This window comes from Rhynchophorus ferrugineus, unplaced genomic scaffold (assembly GCF_030347505.1).
Source record: "Rhynchophorus ferrugineus isolate W39M unplaced genomic scaffold, kcgeb_rfMv2 rfM7, whole genome shotgun sequence".
In the NCBI taxonomy this organism is placed as follows: domain Eukaryota; kingdom Metazoa; phylum Arthropoda; class Insecta; order Coleoptera; family Curculionidae; genus Rhynchophorus; species Rhynchophorus ferrugineus.
The window spans coordinates 25,577,113-25,602,580 of NW_027472586.1; the positions used below are offsets into that span (position 1 = coordinate 25,577,113).

The 25,468-nt window shown below is 31.7% G+C and overlaps 1 protein-coding gene across 1 annotated transcript in view; it reads left to right on the plus strand.

Annotated features, from left to right (window-relative positions):
* Positions 1-25,468, plus strand: part of Pde6 (Phosphodiesterase 6) — a 221,019-nt gene that overhangs the window by 120,200 nt on the left and 75,351 nt on the right. The window contains exon 4 of the mRNA XM_076409732.1: positions 2,422-2,565. Within this exon, the coding sequence (XP_076265847.1) occupies positions 2,422-2,565 (144 nt within the window). The remainder of the gene's footprint in view (positions 1-2,421; positions 2,566-25,468) is intronic.

Sequence of the window (25,468 nt, forward strand, 5' to 3'; positions counted from 1 at the left end):
TTTTAATAGTCCTACTTTTAGTTTTTAAATAAATATATTTTTAATAATCTCTCTACAGTCATCTAGACAAGATCAATAAAATTGACTCGTTAGTTGAGAGACATACACAGTATTTCAACACATTCCAAGATTCGCGAGGATAGGAGATGTATACATCAAGAACCTTTTTATAGCGTATACTCACAAGAGACCAAGAACTGACTGCTTATTTTTGGAGAAAATTTCTAATCCTAATCGGTGAAGCTCATACGTTGATGGTTTTGTGAATCGTAGATATACCACAAAAACATTCATAATATGTTAATTAATTGTACACATTTTGGGCTGGAGACATCATTGGTACTTCTAAAATGGGTATAGTCAAACAATGACTCTTACTAATGGTTAATATTGCGGCTTCTAACCGAGTACCTTCTGTAGTGATTGTGTTTTTGTTTGGCTTGGTTGGCGTAGTGGCCAGGGCGGCTTGATGCCGAGGACTTTGATTCGGAGTCCACTTCAAACAGTTTGTCCATTCCAGATCAACCGTTATTATTGTTTATAAAAAAATTAGCTAGACTAACTCAGCTAGCTAGCTAGTTCTCTCATCGTCAACGACTTATTCATAGCGAACTGCCGTTGAAGCCGTTTTTTTGTCCGCTAATTCACTCTACGCCTTAGTTACTCAGAGCTTACGATTTCAGCTAGACTTTCTTTTGAATTAATCAAACACTTTACCAAGTGAACCAAGGCTTTCATATGGGTTTTTCTATCTAGACTTCTCGACCCTGACCTCACGAATTATCGCAAATAGTGAGTTTAACGAACTTAATTGAAAGAGTGAAAGAGTGAAAAATTAAAGGGGTTTAGAACACCCCAGTTCGAACTATTTAAGGGGGTATGTCACGCCTACTCCCAAGGTATACTGTATTTGCCAATCACCGTTTTTCCAAATCCCAAATAAACCAGAGCCAGGTAGCGGTTACAAAATATGACATCAAAATACCGCCATAAATCTATAAAATGTCGATATTATAGAATAGAATTTTTGGGAAATGACTATTAGTATTTTAAAAATATAATTAACAATTTTACTCATTTATCTCTCCGATATCTTTAACATATAGAAAATATGATGAAAAGTTGGTAAAAAACACTCTAAAATATAGCAAAAAAAATACTGATAAAATAATAATGATAAATAATATAATATTTACAAAAGCCAGTTTGGTGGCACAGTGGTAAAAGTGATAGAACGATCCTCCTACTGTTACGATAGCCGCGGGTTCGAATCTTGCTGGGGCATGGTCGTAAATTTATGTTTGTGATTGTTTAAAATTTTTAAAATTTTGTTTAAAATTTGTGATTGTCGAAGAGAGTAAAATCCGACAAGGAAAGTGATCTCAGTCACTCCAGTAACCAGGCTGGGTAAGACCGGATGCCTTTTGGGATGATTTCTAAAGTTGGCCACCCGCCAGTCGGTAGGCTTAATGCTGAGGACCGCGGTTAGGAGCCCACGTTAAACTATCCAGTCCAGATAAACCCATAGTTGGGAAAACGAGACTTTTCTGCTAAAAGCATATCTGTGATCAAGATATCTGAGCAAAAAATTCAATCAAGCTATATTCACAAACCTCCTCAAAAACCAGCCTTGCATGGAACAGTGCATTTGCAGTACATGAAACAAACGGTAATCGTATAGGGCAAGGTCTCCACTACGTAGTGGATACATTCAAACTTTCTGGCAAATCACGCTCATTTTTGTCTGATTACTAAATATGAGTATCCTCTAAATTTGTCGTAATGTAAAACGATTTCTTGTTAGATTCCAGAAGCCCATAATGAATAATTCCTTTCAAAAGCCAACAAATACCTGATTCACCTTGCTTTCCGCTCGTGAAGCTGCTCCAGGCTTTGGCCACGATCGTTTTTTTTTACTGTTATTTAGATATCATTTCGTTTCGACAGCAACTTATGTATAAAAAGTCAATTTATTGCATTTTTCATTATTAATTCATCTCATCTGAAGCCAATTATGACATTGATTTAATAGAACAAAAGCGACTAGCACTTATATATACAAAATGTTCTATAGGCTATTCCTTTTCAAGGGCGCTAGACTGTCGGTTCATTGAATAAATATTACTAGAGATATGCGACTTTAGATCTACTAGAATAAACGTCTTTTTTAATATTTTTTCTCCAATCTTGTATAATTTTTAATTTTACTCATTTATTAACAAGGTATTTATTCGATATTTTTAAATGGAATCAATAAACCCTCTACCTTTTTTTTCAGCACGTAATTACAAATAATAGATTATCTAAAAAAGTCCTGTTCTTGGAGAACAGGTACATACGTATATTTTGTTTATGTTTACCCTGCCTTGAATCGTTTTTATTTGGTAGCCATTGGCGTTTAACGTATCCCGTTCGTTACAGATCCTACTCAATCTAGCACGAAGCATCTTCGAAGAGCAAAACAACCTGGAATGTCTGGTAACGAAAATAATGAGGGAGGCGCAAGATTTATTGAAATGCGAAAGCTGTGCGGTCTACCTCCTGGATCTGGATTGCTGCGAAGCGGTGAGTGAATCGAAACATAAACATTTCTCTTTTGTACGGTTTATTTGTGGACAAATTATCAATTTAGCCTCCGGCGTTTTTCTTGAATGGCTCGAGTTCGAATCACACGTTTTAGCGAGAAAATTGAAAATTGACTTTCTCTTCGGATAGCATGTTGTCCTTTTAGGTTTATTTTCTTTTTGTGTCATTGTTATGAGTGTCATCAGTTACTTATAATCGTTATTTTTATATGAGAATATAGAAATTATTTCTACAACATGTTTGGTAAATAAACCTGTTATTGTAGCGATGAAATATGATTAATTTTCGACATCCAAATGTTTATGATATATTAAATTTATTCAAATTATATTAAAACTTAAGCATGCTTCAATCTCTATACCATAACTACAGCTATATTTCACGTGCAATAATTTATTTGATAAGTATAAATAAGCAGTGATACTTTGAGGTGGTTGCAAATGTCATCAAAGAATTAAGGTAAGAGTTGTTTCTACATTCAGCTAATTCGCAGGATTTGTCTCCTTCTGATTCCTGATTAAGCTCTTCGCTTCGGATACATCAAAATTGCTATAAAATAGAAATATTTACTATTGTACATGAGCTGATAGATTAAAAAATCACTTTAGTAAATGTAGTGAAATTGACATTGAAATTCCACTCGATATCATAACAATAGTTTACATATAGCAATAGATTACATACAATAATTTATTTGATAAGTATAAATAAACAGTGACACTTTGAGGTGGTTGCAAATGTCATCAAAGAATTAAGGCAAGAGTTGTTTCTACATTCAGCTAATTCGCAGGATTTGTCTCCTTCTGATTCCTGATTAAGCTCTTCGCTTCGCATACATCAAAATTGCCTTTCATAAAAAGAAATATTTACTATTATACATGAGCTGATAGATTAACAAATCACTCTAATAAATGTAGTGAAATTGGCAGTGAAATTCCACTCAATATCATAACAATAGTTTACATATAGCAATAGATTACATACAATAATTTATTTGATAAGTATAAATAAGCAGTGATACTTTGAGGTAGTTGCAAATATCATCAAAGAATTAAGGTAAGAGTTGTTTCTACATTCAGCTAATTCGCAGGATTTGTCTCCTTCTGATTCCTGATTAAGCTCTTCGCTTCGCATACATCAAAATTGCCTTTCGTAAAAAGAAATATTTACTATTATACATGAGCTGATAGATTAAAAAATCACTCTAATAAATGTAGTGAAATTGACAGTGAAATTCCACTCAATATCATAACAATAGTTTACATATAGCAATAGATTACATACAATAATTTATTTGATCAGTATAAATAAGCAGTGATACTTTGAGGTAGTTGCAAATATCATCAAAGAATTAAGGTAAGAGTTGTTTCTACATTCAGCTAATTCGCAGGATTTGTCTCCTTCTGATTCCTGATTAAGCTCTTCGCTTCGCATACATCAAAATTGCCTTTCGTGAAAAGAAATATTTACTATTATACATGAGCTGATAGATTAAAAAATCACTCTAATAAATGTAGTGAAATTGACAGTGAAATTCCACTCAATATCATAACAATAGTTTACATTTAGCAATAGTTTACATACAATAATTTATTTGATAATTATAAATAAGCAATGAATCTTTGAGGTACTTGTATATATTTTGCAAGATACCAATGTAAACAACTTTTAAATAATTGATAAATTTGTTGCTTTTGATATTTCTCTATACAAAATAACAGTTTTTCTATTTATTGCGTAATTCAGTGTATAAATACGGTAATTATGGAACACTCAAAATTGCACTTATTGCATGATTAAACCCCCTCTTAGAAGCTTCAAAAGAGGAAGCACACAAATTCAACCGTTAAATTAAGTGAGCCATTCACGACGACATCGAAGAGACATCTCTTTTCGCTCCAGCAGCAGACACAGCGCTTTCTGTTTACTACTTACCTAGATCAATGCAGCATAACTTAGGTGACACAGAGTTTCGAAATCTAGAAGAAATACGAAGATGGATCGAATATTGTATCGCAACTAAACCAACAAGGAGGGAGAAAGTTGAATTAAATGACAGAAAATATATTTTAATGAATATTCTTCGTGTTAAAATCGCAACAGAATGCATGCAAGCATTAAGTATTCCATCAACCAGTGATGAGTAAATATCGAAAAGCTTCCATGTGAAATCTCTCTAACCGGAAAGCTTTTTCGATACTTGTCATCTTCTTAAAACTTAATGGCAAAGCTTAACAATCTATTTTTTTATAACATCTTTATTAGATACGCTTAGTACAATACAAGCAAGACGAGTGCGAGAAAATACATCAGTATGTATTCCTCAATTATAGAATTATAATTATTTATTAATTATTAACTTATGGCTATAGTTTACACTAAATGTATACACTTTATATATGTTCGTATGGTTTTGTTCGTTTCAATTTCCTAACATCCTGCGCTGCCCAGCAGTTGTATTGCTTCCACGTTAGTAAGATTTAGAAATGTCCTTTCGTCTTTCAAGGCGAAATCTTGGATAACTTCGCAAATCCATTTGATTTTCAGGTCATCATGCATTTCTTCATTAGTTACATAGCAATAGGCATTGGTCATCAATCGAAGAACTTTGTTTTGTCAGCGTTGTATGACTAGTTGATTTGAATTTTTAGTGCAACCCCATATTTGCACCCCATAGGTCCAAGTTGGCTTTATAATTGTATTATAGATAAACCTCTTTGATTTTAGATCAAGTTGAGAGTATCTTCCGACTAACCAGTATAGTTGTTTTATTTTGGTTCTAATGTGTTTTGCTTTTTGTCTAACGTGATGCTTCCAATTTAATCTACCGTCAATATGGATTCCAAGGTATTTAGCTGATTCTGCTTGGGGAATCGGGCATCCATTGAGTGATGTAAATAAGTTTTTATTATTTCGCCTCAATGCAAATTTAACGTGGACAGATTTGGAGCTATTAAGTTGAATTTTCCAATCTTTCGTCCATTTTTAGATTTTGTTGACTGCCACTTTTTCTATTGCCCTAGGCAGAGATATATCTTTTGCCATAATAATTGTGTCGTCAGCAAAGGTTCCAAGAAGTGTTTCTTTTGTTTTTGGAATGTCAGCAGTGTAGAGCAGATAAAAGAGAGGTCCTAAGACGCTACCTTGTGGAACTCCAGCCGAGATGTTTTTAAATGTCGAGAACGCCATTTCGTGCGATACTCTAAATGTTCTTCTCAATAAATATGATTGCAGCAATTGACAATAGTTACGCGGTAACAATTTGCTGATCTTAAAGATTAATCCCAAATGTCAAACCCGATCAAAAGCTTGTGAGACATCCAGGAATATTGCAGGGCAGTATTTATTTTCCTCAAATGCTCTTTCAATAGCCGCAGTTACTCTGTGCACTTGATCGATTGTTGAATGGTGATTTACAAAACCAAACTGGAAATCTGGTATTGTTACCAAATGTTTAACACGTTTAAATATTAGTTTCTCAAATAGCTTTGATATTGCAGGTAGTAGCGAATCGACTTTTCGACTTTAAAACATTCCAGGACATGCTTCAGCCTTAAACAGACATTAATTATATATGTCAACATGATGATTGCTTTTCGTGGCAGTTCTTTCAATAATACAGGTGAAATGTCATCTATACCAGGTGCCTTTTTAGGATTGAGGTTATCAATTTCAGTGGCAACTTTCAGTGGAAAAATTAGATTTAGATCTACATCGGGTTGATAAACAGGAGATGTATACATAGTAGATTCTGTATTATTAGGTTGAAATATGTTAGCTAAGTGTTGTGCGAACAATTTTGCTTTTTCATTGTCGCGTCGAACCCATTCATTTCGATCATTTTTAATTGGCGGTACTCGAATAATTTCTTTTAAACCTTTGAGTTGCTTTGCATAGCGAATAATCTTTGTTTGCTTGTGGGCTTAATTCACTTACATACTTTTGAAAACCATTCTGTTTATATTCTTTGATCTTTTGATTCGTCTGATTACTAATTCTATTAAAAGTAGTTTTGTCTGCAGCATTTCTGGTTCTGTGCCATACTCTTCTAGCTTTTCGCCTTTCTTTAAAGTTTCTGATTTCTCTCTTGCTATTGGGGTAGCACCTTTTGCAGCTGACCAAATTTTTTCAGTATATGTTTTGTTTGTTGCACAAGATCATCTATAGTTTTAAGTCTGATTACTTTTTAAGTCACTTTTAAACTGATTTGTTCCTGCAGTATTAATCTGAATTTGTCCCAGTCAGTATATTTGTTGGTAAGATTAGGCTTTTTTGCTTTTCTTAGGATTGTCGCGCCCAGTGTTAACAATACTGGAGTGTGATCAGATGTTAGATCGCACAAGTTTTCCGTACTAATTTGATTTAATGAGATGCCTTTTGTAATGTAGAAATCCAGCAGGTCTGGGACTTTATTACTGTCTGTGGGCCAGTAAGTGGGATTTTTTTACTAATTGTGCAGCCTTACTCGCTATGAGTAATAATAAGAAGATCACAGTAAATACGTTGTAAAAATTTGCTATAATTTCTTTGTTAATTGGCTAATAATAGTAATAATAGCTGGCTCTGAAATAATTTCTGCCACTGCCCTAAAAGTGGAATATTTGAGTATCACATTAGATCCCAAGCTCAAAAGGAAAAGCTATTTTAAAAAGAAAACAGCAGAACTTTATATTAGACTCTTTGTATTGGGTTGTTATTTGGATAACAATAATGTGTTTTTACATAACAAATTGGTATTATAATAACTGCCGCGATACAAAAAGTAATACAAAATTAAATTCAAGCATTTCTACAAAGTGCTTTAGAATATTGTCAGCTAAGGATATCAGTTGCGGAAAAAAATATAGATTTAATATATCGGTGAATAAAAATATATCGATATTATTTTTAACATAATCGATAATTCTTCACTTCAATCCCACTGTTCCACGCAAAATTAAGTTGATGACCGAAGAAGTCGCTAAACAAAATTTCTATACTCTCCCTTAAAACCCCTAAGTTTTTAATACCATTATATGAATTTGGGGCTAAAAGTTGGATACTCTCATTTACAGCTATCAATCTTTTTACAACAAAATATCGAAAAATACGGCTCAAAAATATCGGCGAAAAATATCGATTTTCTTTTTCAAAAAAATTTTTTTGAAATTGATTATATCGATATTTTCAGTATCCATATTGTCAACGCTTCATCATACGCTAGAAATGCAGATATCTACAATGAACTGTGAAAGAACACCCGCAGTCATTGAGAGTATAAAATATATATAATAGGGTCTTAAAGACTAAAAAAATACAAAAATTAATCTGCATTCATCTGCTCGACAATAGTTGACTTATTCGGAGAATCAAGAGGCAAAAATTCTTGGAATCTGTGCGGTTAATGTGAAGGATGTTCCATATAGCACAACATTTAAATTAATTTTCAGTTCTATCAAATTTATACCAAAGTAAAAAGATCTCACACAAGTCGTATTAACAAATTTGTAATACCTTTAAAACTATTTGTGGTTACTGCATCGGAGATCGCTATTCCTCATTTATTTTACTACTCTTATTGGCAGTTAAACCTGCAATTGAAGTTTAGTATCCAGGCAACTCCTGTAATAAAATTAAAGTTACCATAAGCATTGTCTCCCAGGTGCCATATCGTTGTCCGGTAACTGTAACATTAACTTCGATACATATTTTGATGCATTATTCTCGTATAAAATATAATCAATTAATTCAAACCCATATTGCAAGTTACACAAACAAGTTATAACATAAAAATGAAAACTATTTAGATTGTTATTTAATTTTTTTTGACTTATATCGATAATGAATTCTTGAAAGAGGATTAAAACCCCTTGAAATTATGCTATGTACTGCATTTGCAAATCACTGTCTTTTCTAGCCATTGGTCAATTATAAAGGTATCTCCATATCCCAAATAAGCCAGAGACCAGATAGCGGTTACAAAACATGATACCAAAATAAATCTATAAAAATGCAGATATTATAAAAACGGTATCTTGGGAACTGACTATTAAAATTTTACAGGTATAATTAACAATTTTACTCATTTATCTCTTTGTTATTTTTTAGAGTTAGAAAACATGATGAAAAGTTGGTAAAAAAGAGACTCGAAAGTTTAGGAAAAAAGAAATAATGTGATTTAACACATATTTAAACTAAAATTCAGTTTCGGTTTCAGAAATTAATTTTCAGTTCTATCAAATTTATACCAAAGTAAAAAAAAGATCTCACATAAGCAATATTAACAAATTTGTAATACCTTTAAAACTATTTGTGGTTATTGCATTTGAGATCGCTATTCCTCATTTATTTTACTACTCTTATTGGCCGTTAAACCTGCAATTCAAGTTTAGTATCCAGGCAACTCCTGTAATAAAATTAAAGTTACCATAAGCAGTGTCTCCCAGGTGCCATATCGTTTTCCGGTAATTGTAAGTTTAACCTCGATACATATTTTGATGCATTATTCTCATATAAAATATAATCAATTAATTCAAACCCATATTAAAAGTTACACACACAAGTTATAACATAAAAATGAAAACTATTTAAAATGAAAAATATTTAGATTGTTAGTTAATTTTTGTTTGTTATATCGATAATGAATTCTTGAAATAGGATTAGAACTCCTAGAATATATGCCATGTACTGCCTTTGCAAATCACTGTCTTTTCTAGTCATTGGTCAATTATAAAGGTATCTCCATATCCCAAATAAGCCAGAGACCAGATAGCGGTTACAAAACATGATACCAAAATAAATCTATAAAAATGCAGATATTATAAAAACGGTATCTTGGGAACTGACTATTAAAATTTTACAGGTATAATTAACAATTTTACTCATTTATCTCTTTGTTATTTTTTAGAGTTAGAAAACATGATGAAAAGTTGGTAAAAAAGAGACTCGAAAGTTTAGGAAAAAAGAAATAATGTGATTTAACACATATTTAAACTAAAATTCAGTTTCGGTTTCAGAAATTAATTTTCAGTTCTATCAAATTTATACCAAAGTAAAAAAAAGATCTCACATAAGCAATATTAACAAATTTGTAATACCTTTAAAACTATTTGTGGTTATTGCATTTGAGATCGCTATTCCTCATTTATTTTACTACTCTTATTGGCCGTTAAACCTGCAATTGAAGTTTAGTATCCAGGCAACTCCTGTAATAAAATTAAAGTTACCATAAGCAGTGTCTCCCAGGTGCCATATCGTTTTCCGGTAATTGTAAGTTTAACCTCGATACATATTTAGATGCATTATTCTCATATAAAATATAATCAATTAATTCAAACCCATATTAAGAGTTACACACAAGTTATATCGATAATGAATTCTTGAAATAGGATTAGAACTCCTAGAATATATGCCATGTACTGCCTTTGCAAATCACTGTCTTTTCTAGTCATTGGTCAATTATAAAGGTATCTCCATATCCCAAATAAGCCAGAGACCAGATAGCGGTTACAAAACATGATACCAAAATAAATCTATAAAAATGCAGAAAATATTATTTCTATAATAATTATTTCTAAAAGCTATATCTAGGGAATTAATTATTAAAATTTCACAGATAATTAACAATTTTACTCATTTATCTCTTTGACATTTTTAAGAGTTAGAAAATATGAAGAAAAGTTGGTAAAAAAAGAGACTCCAAAATGTAACAAAGAAATAATGTGATATCCAATACATTATTTACAAAACAGGATAAAAAGTAAGTCACAGAATAATAAAGGAGTATAAAAATATTGTTTCTCTAAACTGATACTGAATTTGCTGTTACGGTTACGGTTAGTTTTATTTGTTGTAAAAATAACTCCTGTAATAAAATGAACGTTACCATAAGTATTATCTCCAGGTGCTATTTCCTTTCCAATAACTGTAAGGTTAAACTTGATATATAACATATGTATGTTGAAGCATTATTCTCATATAAAATATAATCAAATAATTGAAACCCATAGTACAAATTTTACTATTTTTAACATAAACACATAAAACACATAAAACAACTAAGATTATTTCAATATTTTGTTTGTTTTGATAGTCAATATAAATATGTAGATAGTTACATATATAGCAACAATCGATAATGAATTCTTGAAGTAAAATAATACTTCGAGACGTATTCAGAACTAAAACAAGAGGCTTTTGGTTAGCGTCGAACGAGCTCTTCGGCTAGTTTCAAACGAAGATGAAGCGATCATCAGTTTTTTTGGGACAAAGCAGAAATAAAAAATATCTAATACACAAAAAATAAAAATAGACATAAAAACTCGAATTCTTATTAACCTTTTGACGACACTGAAAACATAACTGAATACGAAATCAATTAAATGCAATTTAAATTATGGAACAAATATTTTCTATAAATATAACGTACATGCTAAAATAGAAAAATATATAGCTAAAATCAAAGAATCAAAGTAAGAATTGTTTCAATATCCAGCTAATTCGTCGGATTTAGCTCCCTCTGATTTCTGATTGCTTTTCGTGGAAAACAATTATTGCTATTATACCTGTGCTGATAAATTAAAAAATCACTCTAATAAATGTACTGGAATTGAGAATAATTCCACTGAAAAAATAAGTAATAACTGTATCTACAGACATTCATGTATCATTGCCGTTTACGGATATTTTTCAATTCATTTCTGCAAACTTGCAATACCCCAATGTCTTCAAAATAAAAATAAAGATATTTTCCCGAGAAAATATTTGAAAATGTTTACTTTAATTAGCCTCAGGATATAAGGCTGCTGCTATTTGTGGAAATGAATACCGTTCAAGACCCCTCACCTTTGATGGGTTTGACCTAAAAACAAGAAATGGGAGTAAAGATTCTCTGTAAAAGAATATTTAAATTTCTGTAACGGAGAATTAAGAGGAAACGATTCATATGAACTAAAGTATTTTATTTTCCAGTAGTACTTTAAAAGGTATCTGTTTCGATGAAATATTATATGGATGATTGCATGTGTGACCACTTTTTCACTTTAAAAGGGCATTTATTGGGAAATATTTTCTAACGCTCTATCTTTCGAAAACGACATGTGCCAGCCAAGCCATGGTGTATCGATATGAACAAGTATGCGAACGAGGTATTAGAAGGCGCTATGTCTAGTGAGTACATTGGGTGCCCAGAATTACCCACTCGAGTTAAAATAGTGTATAATTCACAACTGTTGCTACATGCGATCGAGCATTGGCATGAAAGAGATTGATGAGTCTTTTACTTGGTATTACTGGTCTTTTTGCGACAACACGTCAATGAATTTTTTGAAATTACATTTTCAGTCAATTCATCCGATAGTAATTTGCAATCCTTTTGGATCCATGGGAATTGAATCTAAACAGCTGGGAATAATTCCTTGTCCTTATTGATTCGTTCTCATTCATTCTCTTATTTGAGAGTTTGTTCTGCTTTTTCCACCCAATAAGTCCTATAATTCATTGTCCTAGGCTTTTGTAGTCCTCCGGGTCGTTTTTCGTCATTGACGTCAAAATCACTACGCCGCACCGTTTAAATTTAAAAAGCGTCTATTAAGATGTTTCTGTAAATTTTAGTGGTATTAACTTCTGATTCTTTTCAGGTTTCATTAGTGAATACATTTCTTAACAAAGAGTTAAAATGTATGTTCCATGGAATATTAACAGTTTCAAAATAGTTTCATAGATTTTTAATTCCTCATATGTTGGTAAGTTGTTAATTCCTACGTGGGACATAAGACAAAGTAGAAAGCAATAGATAAAAGAAATACATAAAAGACAAAATAAAGGAAAGTGAAATATAGCGAGATAGGAAAGTGAAATAAATAAACAAAACACAATGCAATTTTATTTAAGAAGTTAGGTAGAGTAATTATTCTTTTAATCAGACTCATGTATTTTTGTATTTGTAATATATATTTTAGGTAACAAATATCGACAAAAGATAAAGACTACATGAATACATAAATGAAGAAATAAAGATATGCCAGAGTTAAAATGAAACTAACTACATAATTTGCATAGATGAATCATATAGGACAGATAGAAGAAATGATGAATTATTAACAGTACATTTGTATACATTTTGAAGCACTGATAAATATCAAGGTATTAAATAATTAAAACAATAAGATATATAACATTTTATTATTTGAACCTTTATATTCTTAAATTTTGGAAAATCAATAGTTAGTTTATTGATTATAATGACACCCTTTTAATTAATACACATCTCCAAATTGTTAAAAATAAATTACCTAATTGTATTCGTATTTGTTTTGATATACATGCTAAAGGTAAATATCAATTAAAAATTGTTTTATTCATATATTCTCTGTTTTAATAGACAACAAACATATATTACTTCATTTATTATTCCATATGCAATTTAAAAAATGTTAGTGAGTGTTGGTTCTTGAGATAGATTATTTTAATTAAATATATTAAATACATTTCTGATCTTATATTGAAAACAATATGACATGTTTTGTAACATATTATTTACTCTATTACAAAAGAAACATTATTAATTTAAAACATTGTGGTCGAATTTCGGTCACTAATCTACATAAAAAACGATGAATATATTTTTCAAGAATTATTACGCATTCCACAGCATTGAAAACTAACCAGGCGATAACTTTTCTGATGCTGTCTGCTGATAGCTAGAGAAACTTTTCGAGTTATTTCTTGAAAATACCTGACCGACTAAATTCAAGTTTTGTCTGATTTTCCAAGGTCCGCTGGCCACCGAACAAACAAAAACGAAGAAGCGTCACCGACTTTTAAAATCCCCCAACTACCTCCGCTTGTTTGTTCTGCAATATCGCAAAGAAAGTTTTCGGCGAACCGTCTTCCCAAAGAGTAGACTTTCAACTTCGCTACGATAAATATTACTTTAATAAATAAGCCCGTCAAGACGAATTTGCTTGTAAGGGGGCTTCACGATTGCTTTTCTCGTTTTAAGTCCGTTTGAAAGGTACTCATTATTTATTTGTTAATCGCCGTTCTAAAATATGAATTTCCAATCGAAATTTCATTTTATATATTAAAAATATAAATTGAAAAGCTACATTATTTCAAAGCTTTATTAACAAAAACCAATAATATATTTATTCACAGCATTGCTCCATATTTCGGATAACAAATAACAAGACAACAAATAGATTACGGGCTGGAAAATGCAGCTTAACAGCTCTAAATCTGTGTTGTAGCGAAGTGATGAAATCCAAAAATTTATAAAAGTAACCCCTTGACGGACGCCCGATTCCTCAAGCAAAATCAGAGAAATGTCTTAACATCCATCTAGATGGCAGGTTAAATTAGAAAAATCACTTTAGACACAAAGCAGAGCATATCGGGCTCAAGATCAAAGAGTTGCATTGGTTAATCGAAAGATACTCTCAATATGAATTAAAATCAAATAAATTAGTTGATTAGTTAGTAAAGACTATTTGGATTTATGGAGTTGCACAAAAATAACCTCCTTATAATCCAAAGATGGCAAAATAAACTTCTTTGATTAATTACCAATGCGTCTGGCTATGTAACGAGGAAACAACTACACGTTGACCTAAAAATCAAAGGGATTTACGCAGAGTTACCCAGGTTGCACAAGATTTGGCTTTAAAACATTAAATTAGGCTATAAAATCACAGCTACTCAACAACACGCAGAAAATTAGAAGATTGATGTGAACCAAACCACATGAACTTCTATAGAGTAAAGTATTACTCTTAACTTTATCTTAAGTAGTACTTGGGAAATGCTGCTATATTAATCCCACAGATTGAATAACAGGTCAATTGAAAAGTCCTTGGCCTGACACATAGATGGCGCTACTAAAATTAAATCCATATTTTTTTTAGTTAACACTCACCCTCAAAACATGCGTGTATAAATTTGACAGCTGTTTGATTATTAGTTTGTGAATTATAGCATTTTGGGTGAAGCAACTTCTGTTATTGTTAAAAAAATGGATGTTTTCTGAAGGGAAAAAATACAGTTAAAGCAAAAACTTGGCTTGATGCCGAGTTTCCGAACACTGCCCCAGGAAAATCAACCATGAAGGATTGTTATGCTAAATTTGGACGTAGTGAAATGAGCACCAAAGACGGTGAACGCAGTGAACGCCCAAAAGAGGTTGTTACCGACAAAAACATTACAAAAATCCACAAAATCATTTTGAATGATAGTGAATGGAAATTGAATGGAATAGCAGACACTCTAAAGATATCAACTGAACGTGTACATCATACAATTCACGAATATTTGAGTATCAGAAAGCTCTGTGTAAAGTGGGTGCCGCGCGAGTTCACTGTTGACCAAAAACAACGAGGAGTTGATGATTATTTGAAAATGGTCTAGAGCAATAAACCCGAGTTTTTGCATCAGTATGTGATAATGGATGAAACATGACTCCATTATTTCACTGCGAAGTCCAATCGATAGTCATCCGAGTGGACTGCACACGATGAACCCACTCCAAAGCGTGGTAAAACGCAACAGTTGGCTGGTAAGGTTATGGCCCCTGTATTTTGGGATGCGCATGGAATAATTCTCATTGACTAACTTGGGAAAGGAAGGACCATCCACAGCTACTATTACATAGCGTTACTGGACCGCTTGAAAGACGAAATCGCCGAAAAGTGCTGCTTCACCAAGACAATGCACCGTGTCACAAGTCAGTGAAAACAATGGCAAATATCCATGAATTGGGCTTCGAATTGCTTATTCGTCCACCGTATTCTCCAGATCTGGCTCCCAGCGACTAATTCCTGTTCTCAGCTCTCGAATGAATGCTCGCTGGAAAGACATTTTCATCGAATGAATTGGTGGTCGTCGAAATTGAGGCCTATTTTCAAGCAAAGGACAAAACGTAATACAAAAATGGTATCGAAAAGTTGGAGGGTCGCTATAATCACCCTTGAAGAGAATTATGTTGAATAAAAAAATCTAATTTTGCCAAACAAATGTGTCTATGGTCCTACTATGATAGACCGGGGACTTTTCAATTGACCTGTTACTGAAGCAAGTACAACTAATCAAGAGTAATAAATTCAGTTTATTAATTAAGGTAGTAATAAACATATCTAATGTCAGATGTAATTAATTTAAAAAAAAATTAATCCCAATTTTTTATATCTCCAAAAATCCTAAACTGTTGTTCAGTCAGGCCGTGTGCTATTAAACATCATGATCCGAAAGAACCATATCTGGAGAATACGACGGATGAGACAGGATGGGGTTTTTAGGGTTTCAATATAAAGGTTAACCTATTGAATCAAATTCAAAATATATTGAATAATACATTGTCATGTAAAAAGGTTACTTTGTCATGTATTTCTAGAGAGCGGCCCACTTTTCCTAATATTAAGCTCAAATATGTAAGCTAAATTTGATAGCGTAACCCTACCTACACTACTTCGACTTAGTGCCACAATATTGTTAGATATTACCCCTCCCACGCTGGATAGAGACCCCCACCAACCTCATATATGGTCCCATTCCCTCTATGAGGCCAGGTATGGGGTAGTACAAACGGTTGTGCAGGTACCGTCGCGGGGATGATATCAGATCATACTGTTAGCTCTACTGGTCCTCCGGTCCTATCCTGACTGCGCCCTTCGGGTCATTAATATTTGACATCATCATGGATATGGGTAAACGTTACCGTCTCCCCGCGATTTTTTCCGCTTGAGGTTGTCATTTTTTGCCACTTTTTGTTTCCAATGACTATGCGATGCAAAATCCCTTTCTTGGGCTATCCGAGTGGTTTCTGAGACGTAAAAGAAGACTTTTGAAGTCCTTTGGTTTTAATTCATATGATAGCCAATGTCCTTCCTTTTTCACCTCTGCCAGTGTTTCTAATCGATGGAAAATTACTTGTTGAGTAGCCTCTAATGAATGGACAAGTTATTGCCGAGCTTCAGTTGATATAATATTCTTCCCGCAATATCCCCTGGATTTCTGCATCTTTAAATTTATTTACTGCTCAGGGACTCGTTTTGTCTTCCACCTATTCCATATGGAACTATTCCCGATGAATTCTTTCACTAAACCACTTATCATAATATTTAATTGCTATCATTTTACGCGCTTCAGCTGTAGTTTTCTTGAAATTAAAAGGGTATCCTTTCGAACAAATGCCACTCTCTTAGCATTATACCACACTCTATTTACATCGCAATTGTGGGCAATGTTTGGCTGACGCCATCTTTTACAAAACATCGTCAAAAATGTGTAAAATTACATTTAGAGTTTCCTTCGTAAACAACAATGGTTTAACCAGGCTGGAACTAATTCTGGTATAACAAATGAGAAATGTTAGATATTATAATTCAAGCATATAAGAAAAGTAAATCAAATATGCGGGAAAAATCGTTGTGGGCGAAACAGTATGACAACACTTAACTGATAATTTAAACTGGACTGGAAACAAACAAAGGATTGATTGAAATTGATGATTAAATCAACTTTGAATTGAAACTGTTGTTATATGGGTTAGTTCTCAAGAGTTACGAAGAATTGTTTGTCTTTAAGAAACATGACATCATGATAAAAAACCAAGAAATATCAGACCATCATTTCAGCTTCATAGTACGAACAATATCCTTTGCTAACAGTTATACAGAAAAATGATACAGAATTCATAAAGTTATAATTAGAATACGTTAAAAACACATTAATATTAACCAGATTGAACAAAATAAAAATATTTTTTTGAGGAAAATCTAATTAACCTAGTTATTTTATTAACTTTAATATAAAGATGCTTCCTTTCCGTTAGGTTGTGCAATAACTATCTTAATATATTTGTAAACAGTAGATTACCAAATCATTACTAGCCCTACTTTATAATAGTATTGATCCCTATGGTCGAAATTCGACTAGAATTTATAAAGTTAATAATGTTTCTCTCATAACAGAGTAAAGGGATCAATTTAAAAATAGTATGTTACTAAAACGTGTTTTCACTATCTATCTCAATAACTAACCCTCTCAAACTGTTTTTAAATGGCATTTAATTAAATTTATTTCAAATTCAAATCTAATTTAAATTAAATTTCAATAGTGAACAAAGTATTCAGAAATTTAAATTACTACACCACTGACCATTATAACAAAGCGTCATAAGTAAGATTATTTTCAGAACTGTATCAACTTCAAAACACAACATTTAATCATGATCTTTCTTTATTTTCACGTTACAAACATAAATATGGAATAACAAATGAAGTTATACATGTTTGGTTTGGTTTGTTTTTTTTTTATTTAATTTTATTCAAATATCAATTTAGAAAAGACTTTATCGTGTAGAATTAAACAATGATGAACATAATTAGGTAATTTATTTTTTCCACATCAGAAAAGTATGTTATAGGAATAGAAGTTAGGCCTATACTATATAATAATTTCCTTAAGTATATTTCCAAATGAAATTTCATGGTGCTTATTTTTTCCATAATTCCACCTTTGAAGACAGCTTGCCTTTTTCCGTTTATCTACTGTTTTCTACTTTGTCTTAGGTCCCACGTAAGAACTAACAATTCACCAAGAAATGATGAATTAAAATTTTATGAAACTATTTTATAATTCTTAATATTCTTTTCAAAATTCATTTTAATTCTTAATGCACAAATTAACATATTTATTACGAAATACATTTACTAAAGAAGCCTGAAATGAATCAGTATAGGTTAATACCAATAAAATTTACGGAAAAATCCTAATAATCTTTTGACTTATTTTTGCATTTAAGTTAATTTACTTTTAATTACTTTTAAGTGCAATAATATACTATGTCTCCAGAAACATATCAATTACTATGAGTTCATAAGTAAGAACAATTTCTCTTAGCTGATATCTGTTCACAAGACATGAAATAAAACCAAAAGCTGATCTCAAAATTCTAAAAATCTTATAAACGGAGAGGACAGACCATTCTTTTTATTCTCGAATTTTGTTAATCTATGTTAGCATGAAATTTCCGCCTATATTTCCGTTTTTCTTTCACAGCTATCCCATAACGCGAGCACATTAATTTGTTCTCTCTAGATAAAGATTAAAATAAAATTTTACGTGATTATTCCATTTTGAATTGTTTTTAATCGAAGTTTGCTGTAACTATTTAATAGTTCCAACAATGCGGGAATAATCGAAAGTAATACAAAATCTTAAATAACCATACGTAAAATAAAATAACTTCGTTTGATAAAGTTTTAACTCACTCACTTTGCGTTTTAATATCATTTCAGATGTAAAATTTAAGGATTTACATTCTGATTCAAAATTGCCAACCGTCATTTAGCGGTACCACGTTGCCAGAAGTTGATTTTAAAAATTACGCGTAACTAGTTGATTTACGTACAACAGAAACGACGGATAATCTATCGCAAGTTATTTGGATCTGGCATATCCTGAATATTTATTTATATATTTTATGTCATCGATATTACGACTATTCCTGGTGGTTTGATTTGGACGTGTTTCGTTTGATTGGAATTAACTTATTTGTAGCGCATATTACATTAAAATTTTAGGCCTAAACATGTTTCCTCGATATAAACTTAAACTGTGCCAAATTTCACGCTTCCATATGCCCCGTTTTCTTCATAAATGGAGGCAAAATTTTTGCTAAGCCGATTGATATATAGAAGACGATTCAGTCATCATTATTTTTCCACACATTTATTCCGTAATAGTGAATATATTTCGGAATATTTTTCTGTTAAGATAAAATTATGGTAATTCTACCTAAACCTATGAATTATTTCAGTTCATCATTAAATTATATCTATAGCGATATCCCTTGATAATGTAGATAATTTTGAACATTCTGGGTCTTTGTATACTCCCAGTCTATCTCTACACTTTTTTTGTCTTTGACTTTTTGAGGCAACTTCTCTCACTCAAGTCAGCCTTAGCATATATTAACACTATTAAGGTACCAAAAAAAAAATTGAAATGGTGAAAACAAATCACAAACGAAAATAATGGCTGAAAATTATTTCAAGGAAAATTATACTTAGGTGTGGTGGGATTGTAAAGGTATTGTTCATCATTAGCTGCTCAGATATCGTTAAACATTTAATTCGACTGTCTGCTGTCATGAACTAACAATGAAATTGAAGTGAAAAATTAAAAAACAGCCAGAATTGACTGGGTAAAAAATTGAGGAAGATTTGCTGGATAGTGTTGATACATCCATTGTATAATCCAGACCTTGGCCTGTCTGACCACCATTTATTCCGGTCTCTGCAAAATGTTCTTAATGGTTCAAAGCCGTCTTCAAAAGAGGTGTGTGAAAATCACTTCGTTCAGTTTTTCGCCTAATACAGGAGATGTACAAAATAATATGAACACCATGCAATACAATATATAGTCTATTCAAAGTTTTTTTAGTAATGCGTCGTGGATATTTGTGACGCCTAAACATTACAATGTTGCCGCATCAACTCTGAGTTTTAATTCAGTTAACTATGACTTACAAAAATGTTAACAAATATAAAATATTTTAACATTATACTGTATCTAAAAACTACAGTTAATTATTAGGTCACAATAATTGATCGGTGAGAGTTAAAACCTCTTACCACTATTGCTTTCAAGAATTCTGCGTACGTCTGACAATTGGTCGCCGTTCGGTTGTCAGATGTAGGCTAAATTAAAAATATTAGTAGTAGTTAATTATTACAAATATTAGCTACAATTCCTACAGGTTATAATCCGGCAAACATTGTATTAGCCCCTTATTTTGATAAATTTTAACCGCTCCGTAATATATCATATTATTTCTTTGAAAATGCCGAAAACAATAGAATATTCCGGGTCACAAATTGATTGCGGCTTTAAGTTAGGTTATTTCCAAAAGGAACAGTATAACAAAGGACCGCTTTTACCGGTAAATTCCATCGGAGAGGTAATTATTGATGATATTAAATAATATAAGTCCCAACAAATTTATTGAAAATGTTTTTTAGCGAGTTACTGCCGCGCTAAACATTAGTGTGACTAACATCGATTACAAAATGAAGAATAATATGTTTGATTCACCCAAGAAAACCCGTCCACATACAAAGTGGTTGACGAATCTTGACCATCCTGATACTGGCTCTATTCGAGGCCAAAAGTAACTACACAAACTAGTTCATCGATATAAACAAAATTTAATAAAATTATTTTAGAGAAAAATCTCTCTCTGGAAAGTAACGTAAAAGAATTAGGGACATGCAGCTTTTTGAGGGATGTAAGACATCCTTTCATACACTCTTACAGGGCATAGGGTTTAAATGGTGTAAAGATAACCCTCGGAGAGGTTTAAGGGAACTTCCAGACATTACCTTAAAAAGAATTCAATTAAAGGCATAAAATAATATAAGAAACTTGAATATTTCAAAATGGTTCATTGTGGCACTCTTGGCAAGACAGTAACAAAAAAAGTGTAAAGACAATAAAAATTGATGGAAAAAGGTAAAAGTTACAATAGCATTCAATTGGGTTTTGTTGGTCATTATATTTATTAATAGCCAATTGATAAATAATTGGATATGTGGAAGGAGGCATTGTCAACCATAACACCTTCGGTTTGGATGATCTCGATAACACATACAAAGGAAGTAATTGATAAATGGTGGAATCGTGAACATGGTTTAGACAGATTAAAAATTAACAGTTTTGTGATTGAATTGGAGAATGAGTCGTAAAATGAAAGTGGCTGAAGGAAACTTTCACGATATGTGATAATGCTGTGCAATGCTGGAAATTCCTAAGACAGAGTGATGAGAGTGGAAACAAGTAAAGGTGGAAACTTGATGATTAGAAGAATGTGGTATGGTCCGATGAATCAACCAGCATAATCGCCATACCTCACCATAATTGAACCGTTATGAGGGGTTTTAGAGGAGTGATTAAAGAGTACATATCCATCTACATATACATATACATCTCTAAAGCAATTAGCGGATATTTTGGTACAATAATGGAACATTTCGTTAGAAGTATTTTGGATGCATCGCTGTTCATATTATTTTATCCGTCCCCCGTATTTATCTTAAGTAATAACTACATGATAATTCTCAAATTATAATTTGTTTCCAGGCTCAGAGTTCTGTATCACGAATCAAACTTGGAGTATGAGGAATTTACTGCCTATTTACTGGCGTGACTGGGATCATTTTCCTTGTCGGATTTTGCACTCTTGCCTAAGGATAATCATAAATGTTAAAAAATCACAAACATAAATTTACGACCATGTCCCAGCAGGATTCGAACCCGCCACTATCGCAACAGTATATAATTTATACGCTAGAAAATGAACTTATTAATCCCGAAAATTAGAAGAATTTTACATAATCTTGTTGTTGTTTTTTGACGTTGATTTTGTGTTAGTCTTATTTGTGCATCAAATATTAAGCTTGTTTACACTATTTTTATACCAGAATTATATTTTATAATTTAATATTGCTCGTCAATTCAATTAAGAATAAAAGTAGATAACTAACTCACATAAACCTTTTTGATTTCCAAAGAAAAAAACATCATTTTATCGTATAATATAAAAAATAACCAACATCAAAATTAAATTATACATACGTTATTTCTATTTACGTCACCACATCCTTCGGAAGGATATCTATATACAGTAACGACCCGAAAAAGAAACTGGCGACAGAATATAAAAAATTACCTGCTGCGAGGACAGCCAACCAACTCGAAGAAATCTAACCTTATGCATGATTCAAATCTGAATCGATACACCTTAGCAAAAGTTTTCACGTTAAGAAGAAAGATATTTCGCCTTTCTTTGGGATAAATTGTATTTAGAAGTTTGTCACGCGTTGTTATATTGGTCGAAAGTTTGCAGAAACAGAACATAAATAAAACTTTATCTTTATAGACGTATATATTAGGAGTACAAATAAGTATATTAAGCCCTACAAGAAAAAGACAACAGCAGTAAGGTAATCAACATCATCTTAAAATCTTATGATTTTGAATCAGAATTACTTATTCATTATTGTTGGGGCTCTTAACCCGCGATTTCTATTCACCAAATAATAAACTGTGTCTATACTATCTAGGGACTTTATTCACTTAACTTTAATTACTGCACCCTACACTTACTATATTAGATGCTTATATTATTAATATCTACTCAATGCTTACTGTTTACCCGTCTATATTCCAACTTAACCTATCCTCTTTGTATATTTACACGCAACCATAAAATTATTAATTGTCAAGAATATCAAACTACTACAGAATATATTTATTATATATATATATATATATATATATATATATATATATATATATATATATATATATATATATATATATATTAATACCCGACACTTATATTTAAATTTTTACCTCGAAATTACTTTCCAAACGATGAAAGGTGAAAACACTCCACCGACCAATCTCATAATAAAAGATACAGATATTAGACCAAAAGAAATTGCAACCAAAGTAGTCTAAGAAAATACAAAACAGCATTGTTGACGAATTACGTTAAGAGCACCTGATAACTCATTCGCTAACGGAGCCGGACGTGATATCGGGAGGATTCATTAAAAATCATCGTGGTCCGGTAGATTGACTATACTGCGCTGGCGGGCGCGGCCCCAGAAAAGTATTAGAAATGTTTGAATATTCTCAGTATTGCTTGGGATGTCATAGAGCTGTGTCTTATCTATAACCAAACTTCTGATATCGGCATAGTGTTAGTCTTCGAGGCGTAAAATATACTCTGTATTAGTTATTAAAATAAATAGTAATGTTCATAAGTTTTATATTAAGCTATATATACCATACATATGTATATATAGTAAAAATGACTTAAAAAAACAATAAGAACATTACATAAATTTACGATACAATTACAGGAGGTAAAAAAAATACAGCATAATACTAAATATTTATATTATATTCATTTATATATTTTAAAATATAATATTAGTTTAAATTAGAAATTAGAGAATATAAAACAATTAATATCAACTATGCTATAAACTATTTACTAAATTGCCACATATTTAAATATACAATACTACGAATGTATTATATATAAATAAAATTCATAATATACAAACAAAATTAACAACTTTCTTGTAGACACAGTCCTTTATACTTCTCAGACTAATTACTAATTAATTACAATACAATAAAAGTTGCAATAGAAAATTTCCAAATAAAGGCAAGGTTAATATATTTCATGGAAAGAAGCTCTCTTTAGAAAGAAAGAGAGCTTACCATCTAAAAAAAATCACCATAATTAATGAAATCGAGGACTTTTTTCTTAAAGGTCTGCTTTTCTCTTCCTTGGTAATTTGGCAGAATACTTTTCCTTATCAACAAATCATACAGCTGTAGCAAGTATAATCCTTTTCTAAATAGCTACCTTTTCAGGACTAATGGTTGCAATATTTTCCTGCACTTCTGCAAAGCCTATAAACTGAACGATTAATTGAAATTACTTAAATATATAATTCCCCATTACCTAGTCAAAATTTAATTGTCGAATATTATTCTGCGATTCATATTGGTTATTTGCTTCAATATTGAGTCTTGTAACATTCTTAACAAAACAAACTGATATAGAAAGACTCAAATTAAATTTTTGCCTGTAACCCTTCCTAACTTATCGTACCCTACCTAAAATTTATTCGTAAGATAATAATAATATTGATAGTTTTGTGGAAAATACTACCTTGATGATAACTTCTTATACAGTAGAATATAAGCTTCTTAACTTCTTGTTTCATAAGAAATTCTTTAAGCAATATTTTTTTCTTTATCGCCCTTGGCTTCCAACTTTCAAAGCCTTACAAATTCTTAAAATATAGATTACATTGTTTAGCATATATTATTGATCCGACAAAGATGCTGCCGCAATTCAGAATGTATGGATACTAAAATCATTAAATTGGAGACACAGAGAAGGCAGATGATTCTTCTTGGTATCCGCTTTAGTTGTGTAGCAAGCTCATGGTGAAATCTTTCTTTCTCTCGCTACCAAGTATGTAATATTACAAACTTGACATATTAATTTACTTTCACTGCAAAATTTAAGTTATTTAATTAATTTATCCTATTTGTAACAACTGAAACTAAACCAACCTTTGACTCTCCGTAATCGTAATCGTGTTATAACGCTGAAATATTAAACTAAAAGGCCGTCTTTTTAAGAAAAAAGGAACATCACAATATAACTTTAAAAATGCCGTATCAAATGCTTTAGTAGTTAAACAAATAAATGCCCAACGTTTAATCAAAGCAATACGGTACATGGCCATTTCTTTTGAGAAACGATTGGCTTGCAATACCATGCAGTGTTGCCAAATCTAAGGGCAAGACTATACATTGTACTATATACTAAGAAAACGTATCTATTCTATTATTATTATTTTTTTAAAAGAAAATATAAAAGTTAATATCAGAAAGTCTTGTTAAATATTTTATTTATTTTTTTTGTAATAAAATAGATCCATAAAGCAAATAGCCTAGCTGTAAATTTGGCAACTTCGACTTTTAGCATTTCGGCTTGCGACGAGTAGATTCCACCGACGAATATAATAGTTCCAAAAGAAGCCGAATCTCCGGACCACGATGATTTTAATGTATACTGTAGCCGTGCGGGCTAAGAGTTTAGCTCGCCAACAATAAGGTTCTGGAATCGAATCTCGCTGGGGTTAGAGGTTTTTTTAACTTTATAAAATAAATTAAAGGAAACCCTTCTTTAACCTGAGTGTTGAAATCGTTAAATAACGCAACTATGAATAAATAAGTTAAAAAATGCCAGTTCTAACTCTAATACGGTAGATTATTCGTCGTTTCTGTTGTACGTAAATCAACCACATAGGCG